At 36.2% G+C, this 12,528-nt stretch overlaps 1 protein-coding gene across 2 annotated transcripts in view; it reads right to left on the bottom strand.

The window, feature by feature from the left end:
* DYNC2I1 (dynein 2 intermediate chain 1) overlaps positions 1–12,528 on the bottom strand; it is a 34,146-nt gene that overhangs the window by 4,664 nt on the left and 16,954 nt on the right. For both annotated transcript variants that reach the window (XR_012658821.1, XM_075082387.1), the window contains exons 10-19: positions 12,172–12,274; positions 9,435–9,564; positions 8,792–8,903; positions 8,333–8,427; positions 7,881–8,010; positions 6,846–7,018; positions 5,526–5,688; positions 2,732–2,845; positions 1,778–1,839; positions 658–709 (exon numbers count right to left, since the gene is read on the bottom strand). Coding sequence is in view for 1 of the 2 variants with exons in the window: in XM_075082387.1 (XP_074938488.1) it covers positions 658–709; positions 1,778–1,839; positions 2,732–2,845; positions 5,526–5,688; positions 6,846–7,018; positions 7,881–8,010; positions 8,333–8,427; positions 8,792–8,903; positions 9,435–9,564; positions 12,172–12,274 (1,134 nt within the window). In the remaining variant the exon portion in view is untranslated. The remainder of the gene's footprint in view (positions 1–657; positions 710–1,777; positions 1,840–2,731; positions 2,846–5,525; positions 5,689–6,845; positions 7,019–7,880; positions 8,011–8,332; positions 8,428–8,791; positions 8,904–9,434; positions 9,565–12,171; positions 12,275–12,528) is intronic.

Below are 12,528 nucleotides of genomic sequence, written 5' to 3'. Positions count from 1 at the left end.
AGACATTGCACATGAGCTTAAAAATTAGAAAATTAATCAAAAATTCTAGTTTGTTAGCATTACTTTATTGTTTATACACGTATTTTAAAATGTATCAGGATTTTAAGTACAGCCTTTTCCAGTTAGATAAATATGTAAGTCTAAATTTGTTCAATGAACAAAAAATGTCATTTTCTTCATTCACATAACTCAAAAAGGCCTCAGTGGGCTTGGTTCTTTACTTTTTTCAAATAAACTTTTTTCTCACACTAAATTAAGTACCTTACCCAAAAGAGAACTTCCAGGACAATTATCAAAATGGAGACATAGGCACCAACAAAAGCATTATAACAGATTGGTTAAACTAAGGAAAGGAGGACTGAGGAGGACATAAAATCTCATATTCTTTGAAAAAAAGCTGTTGAGGACACAGGAATCTGCTTTGGCATTATGAGATATGTGGTTGCCTGTGGTAGCAATTACCAATACAGAATTAGCAGATGAGATTCAGCTAGCAGTGAAAATAACTCTCACGATGCCTAAAAAATATCCCCAGTTATCAGATATATGTCCTATTCAGAATGAATCTTTTCCTCAGTAATTTTGCCTTCTTATAAACTATTTTTTGTCATCACTAACTCTTCCTCTCCCTTCTAACTTCCAATGTACAGTACTCACCTAAATCAGTTTGTGAACCAGCTAAATCCACTTTTTGTAATTCAACAACTACCTGGAAAGTCAATATTTAACATTAATAAGCAATAAATATTTACCAGACTTTGAAGTTTTTTAGCTAATTGTACTAACACATGACATAACTCTAAAGGAACATTTAGATAGGTAGGTCTAACATTACAATGATTACAGGCAAATTCTCTACCCCCATCAATGTCTGCAATGCTAAGAACAGCTTCACATGCCTGCTGGATGTTCCCTGCTGGAAAGCAGAATATGGAAATTACATTCTACACTTACTTAATTGCTAGTTGGCATCTTGTTGGTTTGGTCAGTCACCAAAAAACGACCTAAACCCCCATATAAGGAATTATAACACATTTCCTGTGCTTTTCATTCTACATGAAATAGAAAGAGTAGATCAGCTGGCCTGAATCTGTTGCTACTGAAGTTATTTAGAGTTTTAAGGGACTTAACTAGTGATACAGAAAGGAAATAATTTTATCCCCTTATTATACAGTGAGCCATTCAGTTCCTCAAGCAAGATCAGTTCAGATGCAAACAGGTTCAGCAGCTGAGGCAAAGCTGCCAGAAAAAGACTGAAAACATCTGATAGACAGAAGACTTCTCAGAACAGTAATTAAGAGCAACAGACATGGTGCTTACCTGCCCGTCATATTTTAGGCAGGGTAATCTCACCCTTTTTTCACTTTTTGCCTCTTGAACATTTATTTTATATAAATGATGAATGTAATTTCCCACATACATTCAGTACAGTCTCTGACACCACTGTGATTCAAATAAAATAAAGTAGGTGGTAAAAGAAGAGTGAGGTTTATTATTCTATTAATAGAAATGTGTGAACATATTCCTATGAAGCAGAACTGATGATTGCCTCTTTTCATGAATTCATGCACCGGTAATGATTTTGCCTAAGGATAACAACATGGGTTTAGGGAGTCAGGGCAAAATTTTTGCGAATTCCAACAGAATAGCAAGTGTTGCTGTACTTTCCAGGGAGGTAATTCACATCAGAAATCCTGGATTTGGGCTGCTATATTTGAAGTATTATTTTATTATTCCAACATGTCATGCTCTCTCTTTTCATACATATATTACTCACCCACATATTGAGGATTCCATCTTCATCCATTGAAGCTATCTGAAATGGAGGGCCTGACATTTCTATGGGCGGAATAATAACAACTTATATTCACACTCTGACCTTCATCCTGAACAATATCAAAGTATTTAAAACATTTCCTAGGTTAATACATTCTCTGAAACTTTTACGATCCCCTCAGCTGCATAAAAATAGGAAGTGCCCTAATTCTACCAAAGAAGAAAAAGGCATGAAACAAGTAATTTCAGTTCATCCTACTACACAGTCAGATGTTCTCTGGCTACATCTTTTAAAATGTCTGGATTCTGCATGGACTTTGGAACAGAACATAAAGTGCAGTAGATAAAATCTTGTAAAACCCGCAAAATGCAGCACATTTCTTTGGACTACTATGGATTTCAAAGTGAACACCTGCAATGGAAGTAACAGAGTTTCCTCTAGCACACTGCTTGAGAATTTGGGGGCTTGAAGATTAAAGGTTCTTTGCGAAGGTGGGTCATATAAAAATTAGGCAAAATGTACAAGAAGAACAAAGTACAGACACATATTTTAATCCTTTCAGATATAAGCAAGTTGCTCCACTTTTTTAGATAGGTGGTTTAGATAGGACATTACAGAAGCACAAAGGCTTCTCTAAAGGCAGTTTTTGAGTGATAACTTGTTTTATCATTGAAAGGTTGGACTAGTTGATCCCTGAGGTCCCTTCCAACCTGTGATTCTGTGATGGAAGAACAAAATATTGTCTTGAAAATAGACGTTATAATGAGCATGCACCCACATTTGATGTGAAACTGCACTGAATGAACATTACATAAAAACGAGAGCAGAAAATAAACATGAATGCTGTACGCAGTTGGTAATATAAACTGGATTTTGGCTATGATATATTTGTTTCACTAGATACCTAAGGAAAAGACTCAGATGTCTTGATGCTTTAAAGAGCAGCTTACATACCCTCCTGATGAGAGAGGCCCGAGAGTCCATAATTTTGATCAGTGTAGAGAGAGGTTGAGACAGGTTCCACTGCTAGAATAGGAGAGGTGTGGTTTACTGAGTTTAGAATGCCATCTGTAATTAAGGACAACGAAAGGTGAACACTATGTTATTTTCACCACCACAACAAAACCCTAATCTCTTTTCAGCTTATGGCAGAATGATGATTACAAAGAAAGAACGGCAAAATGTAAATGTCTCAAATCCAGTACTGCAAACTGTTTCCTAAATTAACAAAATACTACTAGATAAATCAATGTTTCACCATTTGTATTTACTTCTCGTTTTCCAAATGACTGCTGCACCATTTATGCCATTGTACCAGACATTTCATTGAAATCTGCCATTTCAGGATTACAGTGAAAAGAATTATGTTAATTTCAAGCTCCATAAACAACAGAGGTAGAAATAAATCACTGCTTACTATAGAAAAGGCAAAATTGAAGAAAAATTACCCTTACAGAGTATTATTTAAAGAAAAAGTAACTACACTGAAAAAAACAATTCACCACAAGAAAATATGTACTTACCCTTTAATAATATTTTTAAATAAATGTATTTTTAGAGCAATTTCAATATGCAGTCTTTGTCAGATACTCTTGATTACTGGACTTGGTCTGTGCACTGAACATAATCTCATTTCAGACTAAAGGCATAAAGCTTCTTAAGTATACAGCATTAAAAATGCTTGCTTACATAAGCATCTACATGAAAGTGTACACATACATTTGAGTACTAGCCCATTGTGCAACACAAGATGGAGATTTTCGATCTACTACAAAAAAATAAGTCTATCAACAGCCAATTAATTCTTATTTTCACATGGCTACTGAAATTAAATACAGCTGTGAACCAAAAAGGACTTTTTGTGCATGTTTGCGGTGACTTTTTTTGAAAAATAATAATACCTCAGTGCAAGTTAAATGGTAGCACCTGCACACAAAAAAAGGAAAAATACATAAAGGCTTATTTTGCAATAATAAAATTATTTTTAAAATATTGCTATGTGTTATTTTTCACCCTGGGGTACAATACAGTACCCCAAAAATGGCACCAATTTATAATTAAGATTGAGATGAATCAAGGGTCAGACTGCTGGTATGTATACCTCATTCCCAATCTCTCAATGTACAATTACATACATTGAAAACTTCAATGAGGTTAATGACTTGCTCCTCTCTTTAAATTTGCAATGACAAATATCAGTAATAGGCATAAAGATCCATTCATCTCCATCAGATCCATAAAACTGTAAGGATCTCATATGCTGATTCAAATGCAGAATGAAGTACTTTGGATTGAATCTTGTAGCATGTCAGTTACAGGCCCTAAATAAACTTCTGTAACTTTTGAATTTGTCGTCCATGGATTTACAAAAATTTACAAAAGCCTATGTTATTTTGAGCATACACTAAGGGATCAGAAGTGTAGAAAAAAAGAGAAATGCAATGACAAGAAAATGTCAAAGGATGAAAGGTCACCCACAAGCACATTTGAAAAGTAGACTTCCTTCTGGCTTCTCAATACGTATGCAACACTAATTTAGGCCATATCCAAACAATGCAACAGATTAATTCCACATTATTATTTGTAGCTGTGCTTTCCTGCCATTAAGAACCTGGCAAGAGCATGCCATGGCTCCCAACTGGCCCCAGTGCTAGAGATTTTGCCCGTGTGATAAGCTGAATGACAGAAAAACATATGTCCAGGTTTTGCTCCCACATGCAATTGATGCATTTCTAGAGATATCGAACCAGAGAGCTTTTGGGCCTTTTGGGCCCCAAAGTTTAGTCACAGCTTCAGAATCCCATCAACAAAAGACTAAAATGACCGACTGCTGACTATGGAAGTTAGAATTCAACTTACTCCATTATATAGACCACCTCTGACGCTTGACCTTCATACACTACTTGTTTCCAATTACATGATCCCCAAAATTATTCATATATGCTGAACCAACAGTACCACAAAAAGACAGTTGTATATGTAATGAAAAGATGAGAAATTCCTAGATCGTATACTGCTACAGTAACTGATAAATTGGCAACGAAAAACCACAATCCTTACTCAGCTCTTAGTGTATCTAGATAGAATCCAGAAGTGATAAAGTTACATAGGTGGAATTTTAGAAATGCATGAGGGTGAGATTCAGACCAAAAATTAAGACACTTAAAATGGTATCTACACAAAATACAGCTGTAAAATATATGTAAGTGAACTAAAACTAATCAAAACAATCAGTCCAGCTAACCATATCATATATTTACATTAGGATGAGATGAATAGCTCTCTAGATCCCACAGAGTAGCACTGCACTGATTCTAACAGAGGTTATGCATGTATACACTTGGATATGTATCTTGCATGCAACCTTACGGAAACATCAGACTTAGGGGACAATTTGTACAGATTGTGACCTTCAAATGATGTTCAAAAAACTGTTTTATAGTCTTAAACTACTTTGATTTTTTTAAAATACATTTTGTGTGTTTAATGTAGGTTATATTAAGGGAGTAGTTGAGTAGTCCACCTCTTTTCTCTCTTTCTCTTCTTTTCTTCTGTTCTCACTGCTTGATACTTACTGAGCTGGCTTACATTTCTTAACAGCTATTACTGCCTGGCAATTTTTACTAGACTAAATATAATCTCTGAACTGGCTAAACTAGGCTACTGAGAAAGACCATCCTTAGGCAAATTAGTAGAGGAATTGTTTCACTGCCCACAGTATGACTAATCAGAATGCACAGATACTAACCAGTAGAAAATGTTGGAACTCTAAATGTCCAGTCAGTTTCACCGATCGTCATATGAGGGTGCATTCTTGAGTCTTCTCGAAGATCCCACAACAATAACGAACCATCTATTGTTCCAGCAAAAACTAATGTTGTTTTATTGGGACTAAAGCAGCAACATACCACCTGTTAAGCAGTAAAAATATGCATAGTTGATATCTTGATAAAGGCCACTGATTTGATAAGCCTGAAATATGCTTGTTCTTCCTAGGCGCGCAAATCCAGAAAAGACAGATTACAGGTGTTTGTTACAGAAGGACAATTTATTTAAAATTGTTATTTAGGGAAGTGATCGTGCCCCTGTACTCGGCACTGGTGAGGCCGCACCTTGAATACTTACTGTGTTCATGTTTGGGCCCCTCACTACAAGAAGGACATTGAGGTGCTGGAGCGTGTCCAAAGAAGGGCAACGAAGTTGGTGAAGGGTCAAGACAACAAGTCTTATGAGGAGTGGCTGAGGGAGCTGAGGTTATTTAGTCCGGAGAAGAGGAGGCTGAGGGAAGACCTAATCACTGCCTACAACTACCTGAAAGGAGGGTGTAGTGAGGCAGGGGTCGGTCTCTTCTCCCTAGTAACAAGCGATAGGACAAGAGGAAATGGCCTCAAGCTGCGCCAGGGGAAGTTTAGGTTGGATATGAGGAAGAACTTCTTCACTGAAAGGGTTGTCAGGCATTGGAACAGGTTGCCCAGGGAGGTGGTTGCGTCTCCATCCCTGGAGGTATTTAAAAGAAGGGTAGATGTGGTGCTTGAGGATATGGTTTAGTGGTGGACTTGGTAGTGATAGGTTAGTGGTTGGACTCAATGATCTTAAGGGTCTTTTCCAACCTTAACAATTCTATGATTCTATGGTTCTATAAATGGAAGTAGGATACCAGAGTTTCAGTAGGCTTTCCCTTTTCAAGACAATTGTTGTGTAATCTGCATCTACTGCCACAAAGCTGAAGGGGGTGATTCAAGTGTGTGATTGTGATGGGTAGAGAGAAGTTCTGACAACATCTGAACCAGCTGGTTTACTTCCACTCACTCTTCAACCATGAAATGGGGTCAAAATTAAAAAAAAAAAAAAAAAAACACACCAAAAACCAACCAAAACCCCAAACCGCTATGACCATCACAACATTCTAGTACTGGAGCACAAAACAGAATGAGAATAGTGTTCTGCTCAGTAGGCTCAAACGTGTTATCTCAAAAGATAGCATACCTTGCATTGCAGCAGGACAAGAGAACAAAATACATAAAGCCAGTTATTCAATGTGCAACTATAAAATGTTATTAAAACATACCTCTGAGTCACATGTTAAAACTTTCTGAGGACTGGAGGGCTGCCAGATGTTCCAAACGCATATGATGCTCTTTCTGTTCGGTAAAACACCACCTGCTTTTTCAGGTAATCCATGAACAGAAAGTAGCAACTGCCTCTGTACTTGAGAGACATATAGGCAGGATATTTTTCGGCCTAAACCATTAAAAAAATTAAGAAAGAAAAGAAATAAATAAAAAGTAAAATCACTGCAGATGAAAAAGCATATTTAGCTGCTATAGCAACAACCAAAGAAGCTAAGATGTAATTATGAAGACACTTCCATTAACAGTGGGTGGCTTTTGATGCTATACAAGAAGAGGACAAGAGAATGAATGAAAAAAATTAGAAGCAAGTGGAAAGCAAAAAGGAAGAGAGCCAGGAAGTTAATAGAATAATTATTCTGGGCATAAGCAAGCCAATCTGATCTGACGTCAGCATACAGACTGAAAATTAAGCTAAGTCTCAAACAGGAAACAGCACAGGCCAGGCTTTTTCTGCTTCATCTCACATGTTCATGTTAGAATACATACGGTTTCATGTTATAATAGGTCTTCCTAACATAATTACAGATGTTTTATCTTTCATTTTTCTTTACATCTGAACATCTACTGTTTATATATGGAAGATAACTGCAGTTTGAATATATCAGGCTATATTCTCCCTGTTTAATAACTTTGCTTTATTTGCAACTTTGGCTCTACTGTCAGCATAAAGAACCTAAATGAAATGACACCGCTTGGGGTGGCCTTTCAACAGAAACTACATCCAGGGCACCCCTATATCATGCTAATCACTGCCTACATTTCTGGTTTCACAGCACCTAGGATGCTCCGATGTTCCCTATGTGGAACCAATCTGCAAAGAGTCAGAGCATGATTAGCACAATTAAAAGAAAAGTAGGCTTTACATCATCCTGGTATGTGCTGTTTGCACTTCAGTCACAACAAAGAGCATGGTATTTTGCGCAAGGAAGAAGAGTTCACACAGTGTACTAGAAGATGTAAAGTTCCCTTACCACAGAGGAATGGCTGGTTAGTATTTAACTGGAAACAGCTATCACTAATAGACAGACTGGTTTGTCGAGGTCTTAGTTTCCACCTGGGCTGTGTTGCAACTTGATCTTCCTCTAGCAAAACAGCAATCACCTTTCAAACATAATTACATTTATAGAAATAAAAGGGTCATCTTATCATTCAGCTTTGTTATTTGTAGCTTTCTAAAGTATGCAGATTAATTTAATAAACCTTTATCAGCTCTCTTGTTAATCTTATATTTTTGCAAATATGACTTTACAGACGTAAAATTGCACAGCTCTGGTTCCATTCCTTTGCAGAGAGATGAATCTCACTGATAATAAGTATTATTTAAGTAATTTATTTAGGTTAGTCAGGACAAGTACTGTAAGTGATCTATCACACTGTATACCGGTGCACATAACTCATAGGGTCATTAAGTACATAAGTGTACCTGGCAAGCAGACCGGAGGAAATTTGCTAATCTTTGTGAATCAATTTTAGGCGTCAGAGTTCCATTCACTGACATGTCCTGGCTGTTTATGGGACCTAAGAAAAAACAAAACACAAAACCAAACTTGAAGCTTCAAAAGGCAATCAATTAAAAAAACCAAAAGAACAATGTAATTTTTATGCAGGAGAGTGGCATGAACCGGCTTCTCTTCAGCAGAAAGAACGGTACTGAAGAACAAAATCTGCTGGGGAATCGTATCTGCTGCCAACAGAAAGAGTAATCCAGAAGAAGAAACTATTTCTGCCATTTATTCTCCACCCCCTCCAAAAGGGGATTTAGAGTGCCTATAGCAATGCCAGATGCAGCCTGCCACATTACAAATTCTGACAATTAATGGGTTCAAAAGAGAAAGTTTACATGCATACATTCATAAATGAATAAGATTAAAATGTTCTTCACCTCCAGATACAAGGGCACTTTCTCCTGGATGCTGTGTCCATTTCTCCAATGTCTCAATTTTCTCAGTCTGAATGTCTCTCTCAAGATTGTCCTCATTACACTGAACATATGCCTAAAGTAGAAAGATAAAGTGATCAATATAGAGGTGACACAGCTAAGAATGACAGCAGACAGCTGCATAGAACTTAAACAGTCATTTTAAAACTGATGTGCTCAACCTCTTCTGTTTGTAAATTCAGACCTAAGCATACTGCAGACAGTGTCACTATTTTGCGCATGCATATTTCACCACATTTCACACAACAGTGGTAGACCTACTGCAAAAATACAGGATATCCTACATTATGTGTGAACACTAAGCCCAGCATACCTGGGACAGCGTGCCACAAACATACAGGAAGTGTGTTAGAATATGGGGAAGGAACACAAAAGTGTCCTCTTCTAACTCAGAAAGGAAATGGCCTGTCTGGCCAAAAAGCTTTTATATCGCTTTATAGTACTTAAGGCTTAGAGGTGAAAAATAGTAATGTATTACTTTACCGTTCTATTAGCTTTAGAAACTTTCTTTTGTAAGGAAAATTATTTTCCACAACAGCAGTCAGCACTTTCAGAATTTACACATTACTACATATTTGCTACCCACCTGCTTAGTGTTCATTTTACCAAAATTCCTGATATACATGTCGTACTCATTTACAGGAGGCAAATCCAGTAAAGAAAAACTAACTGAGAAGTCCAGATCAATTAGTGGGAGAAGTTCTGAACTCCGTTTTCTTTAGAATGAATTACAGAAAAGAAACAAAAAATGGTTAAGACCAAGTGTTTGGTATTCCAAAATAAAAACAACCTGATTTTGTACAGTATCAGAGATCTAACAAACCACTGATCTATGAAATTGAAGCTGTACCAAAAGTAATTAATAGATAAAAATATATCAATACAAGTACATATAATACTGTTAGGAATTCTCATTCAACATTACACTGAGATAATTATTAGATTTGAAAATGCAATACTGGTTGCAAGTGGCAAACTTATGCGGTTTATCATAAAACAATCCCAAACTTTCAAAGCCTAGCACCACCATCTTGCTTAAGTAGTCAAAAGCTGTTCTGTGAGGTAACAGATGAATGTGATTTTCTTCCTACAGTTAGGATGGTGGCTAATTCTCCTAAACCCATTTTATTACCTTCCATCACCTATATGTGCACCTGCTTTATAAAGATCATCTATAATACCCTGGTTTGTTAGTCTTACTGAAATATATTTTGAATGACCTCCATTGGTAACAGACTGCCTGAATTTGTACCTCTTTATGTCATCAGAGAAACAGATAAAAATAGCAATAGTCCTAAAATCTATTTCAAATATATATGAAATTAATTTGTTGCTGATTCCTGACTTGTGGGCATGAATACTGACCTCTTCCCCAAAAAGTAGGCCTCCAAAGAACATTAGTTACTGAACTATTGCACTTGATGTAAATTGTATGAAAATGAGTACTCCGGACTGAGGTAGACTATGTGGTTTTCCACTTGTATTTTTTGTTTAGAATAAGATTAGCACATTGTACAGTATTTGAGATACCTGAATCTCTTTGTCCTATGAAATGGCAAATCCTTAAATTCCCTTTCTGGAACAACAAAAAAATAACCTAAGTGCCTCATCCAGCTTCCCTCAATCCTTTTACTTTCTGCCTACCTCAAGTCTTACTTTTTCCATCTTTGCTCCCAAATAAAACTTTATTTCAATTCTTAATTGGAAAACAAGTCTATCTTGATATACTGTATCTTATTTAACAAGATGCTAAAAACATTTATGTGATGTTACTTATTATCATCAACTACAAAGAGATTCCTACCGCTCCACTTGTATGGATGTACGGATAATGAAAACCCCGTTAATCTTTCTCACAATTTACACATGACATAAAACTGTTAAGATATTATTTTATTTTACAAGTTAACTGCCACATGTCAGTTTACAAGTTAATTCCATGCTCTTGCTATCATACCGATTTCTTGGCAACTAAAAAATCTGAAAAGGAAATAGACTAGAGGAACAGGAGCTGGAATTGCTCCTCAAATATATTAGGCTGGATTTTTCTTCATGCATAGGGAAAATTTTCAGATCTCCTTTTTGCTACTTAATGACATCGATTGCATTTTCTTACCTACATTTTTATTTTTACTTCTACTTCCTAATACACCACCTCTTCACAAACACTGAGGCACAAATTGAAGACATCTAATTCAAATGCATGAAAGTTGCTTCCTAGTTACAAATCTTAATGATACGTGCAGACAAATCATTAAAATAAACTCATAAGCCTCATTACTAATACTTCCAACTCCAAGGTGCCACAGCTCATTTATGGGACACTTTCAGTCTATTTACTGGTAGCAGCGTATTATCAGTGCATTAAATTCCACGAACCCTTTCTCCTTCCATGACAACGCTACTCATCTTCACCAGGCTATGTATGTTGTTAGCATGGACACAAAGTTATATACATAGTCATAATCAGTCTTAGTATATAATCAGTAGAGGCTGACAAACATTTCAGAAGCCAGTTCTTCAGAGAGCTGCCTTCCTGAATTTCCTAATCTCTCTCCACTGTCTAGATAGGAGATCTAGACAATGAACTCATGTAAAATTTGGGCGTATAAATTTAAACAAGGTGAATTAGACAGCCTAGACAATAAAATCTCCCTTATGTGAAGATTAGCCACTGATGTGCAGCCACGAAGCAGTGGAATCTAGTATTACCAATAAAATTTAATATTCTTGCTTTATGCATCCAATTGATGTAACAGAAAATTGGAGTTATATACAGTGCTTCAGATAAATATGGAGCTCCTGGCAAGTTCCACAGGAAACAGGCATCAATTTGTTTCTTTAGTACAGAGCTGTCTTCGATGTCTCAAATCTAGATCAATTTTAGATCAGTAATAACATGTTTTTACACCAACTGGTGTAATCCCCGAAAGGGAACATGCTATTTTGGCAACAGTATGTACCATATAGAGTCTTGATTATTTCAAGAAATTACCATTCTGCAGAGCCCTGAAAGCAGCTAAAGGGCTTGCTCTTTAGTACTCTAAGTCAATATCTAATTAAGTGACTGAAGAATCATACAAAGAAATTACAAACCTGGCAACTCATTCTGTAATAAAATGATACATGTAAACTGAGATATAAATTTCTGTTATAAAATGACATGTACCAAAGCCTGTAAATTATATTCACTTAAGAACTAATTAATATTTGACTCTAAAATCCTCAAGTTTAGAAACTTCACATATTTGAAATATAATGAAGAAAATTACATCTCACATAGTGAGTTGCCATTTTGTGTGGATTATTTAAAATATACTTACTTCTGCTTACTAGCCATACTTCGGCTACTTTGTCGTTGGTTTGCCATTTGAAAATCCATGAATATTCCACAAAAAGCGTTTCTGACAGAAGGGTATTGCCTTTCTGTGACATTGTAAAACATTGTTAGTGTTATAATTCACACTTTACAGTGCATTAAAATGTAAAGCAGTAAGTCTCTAAAGCAACAGATTTATTACGACACAGCTACTAAAAGTTACTAGTTTGCACACTACACAGCGTGCTCTAGCACAGTTATTAGTACAATAGGCTTCTTAGCTTCAGTAGTCAGACAGCATTTTTCCCTTAATATGGTCCCTTATCAATCAATTCAAAATGACTGACCATTGTAATTTTTA

Source organism: Phalacrocorax aristotelis, chromosome 2, assembly GCF_949628215.1.
Source record: "Phalacrocorax aristotelis chromosome 2, bGulAri2.1, whole genome shotgun sequence".
NCBI lineage: Eukaryota > Metazoa > Chordata > Aves > Suliformes > Phalacrocoracidae > Phalacrocorax > Phalacrocorax aristotelis.
The sequence above is the reverse complement of the archived record's forward strand: the minus strand, read 5'-3'. Positions and strand labels throughout refer to the sequence as shown.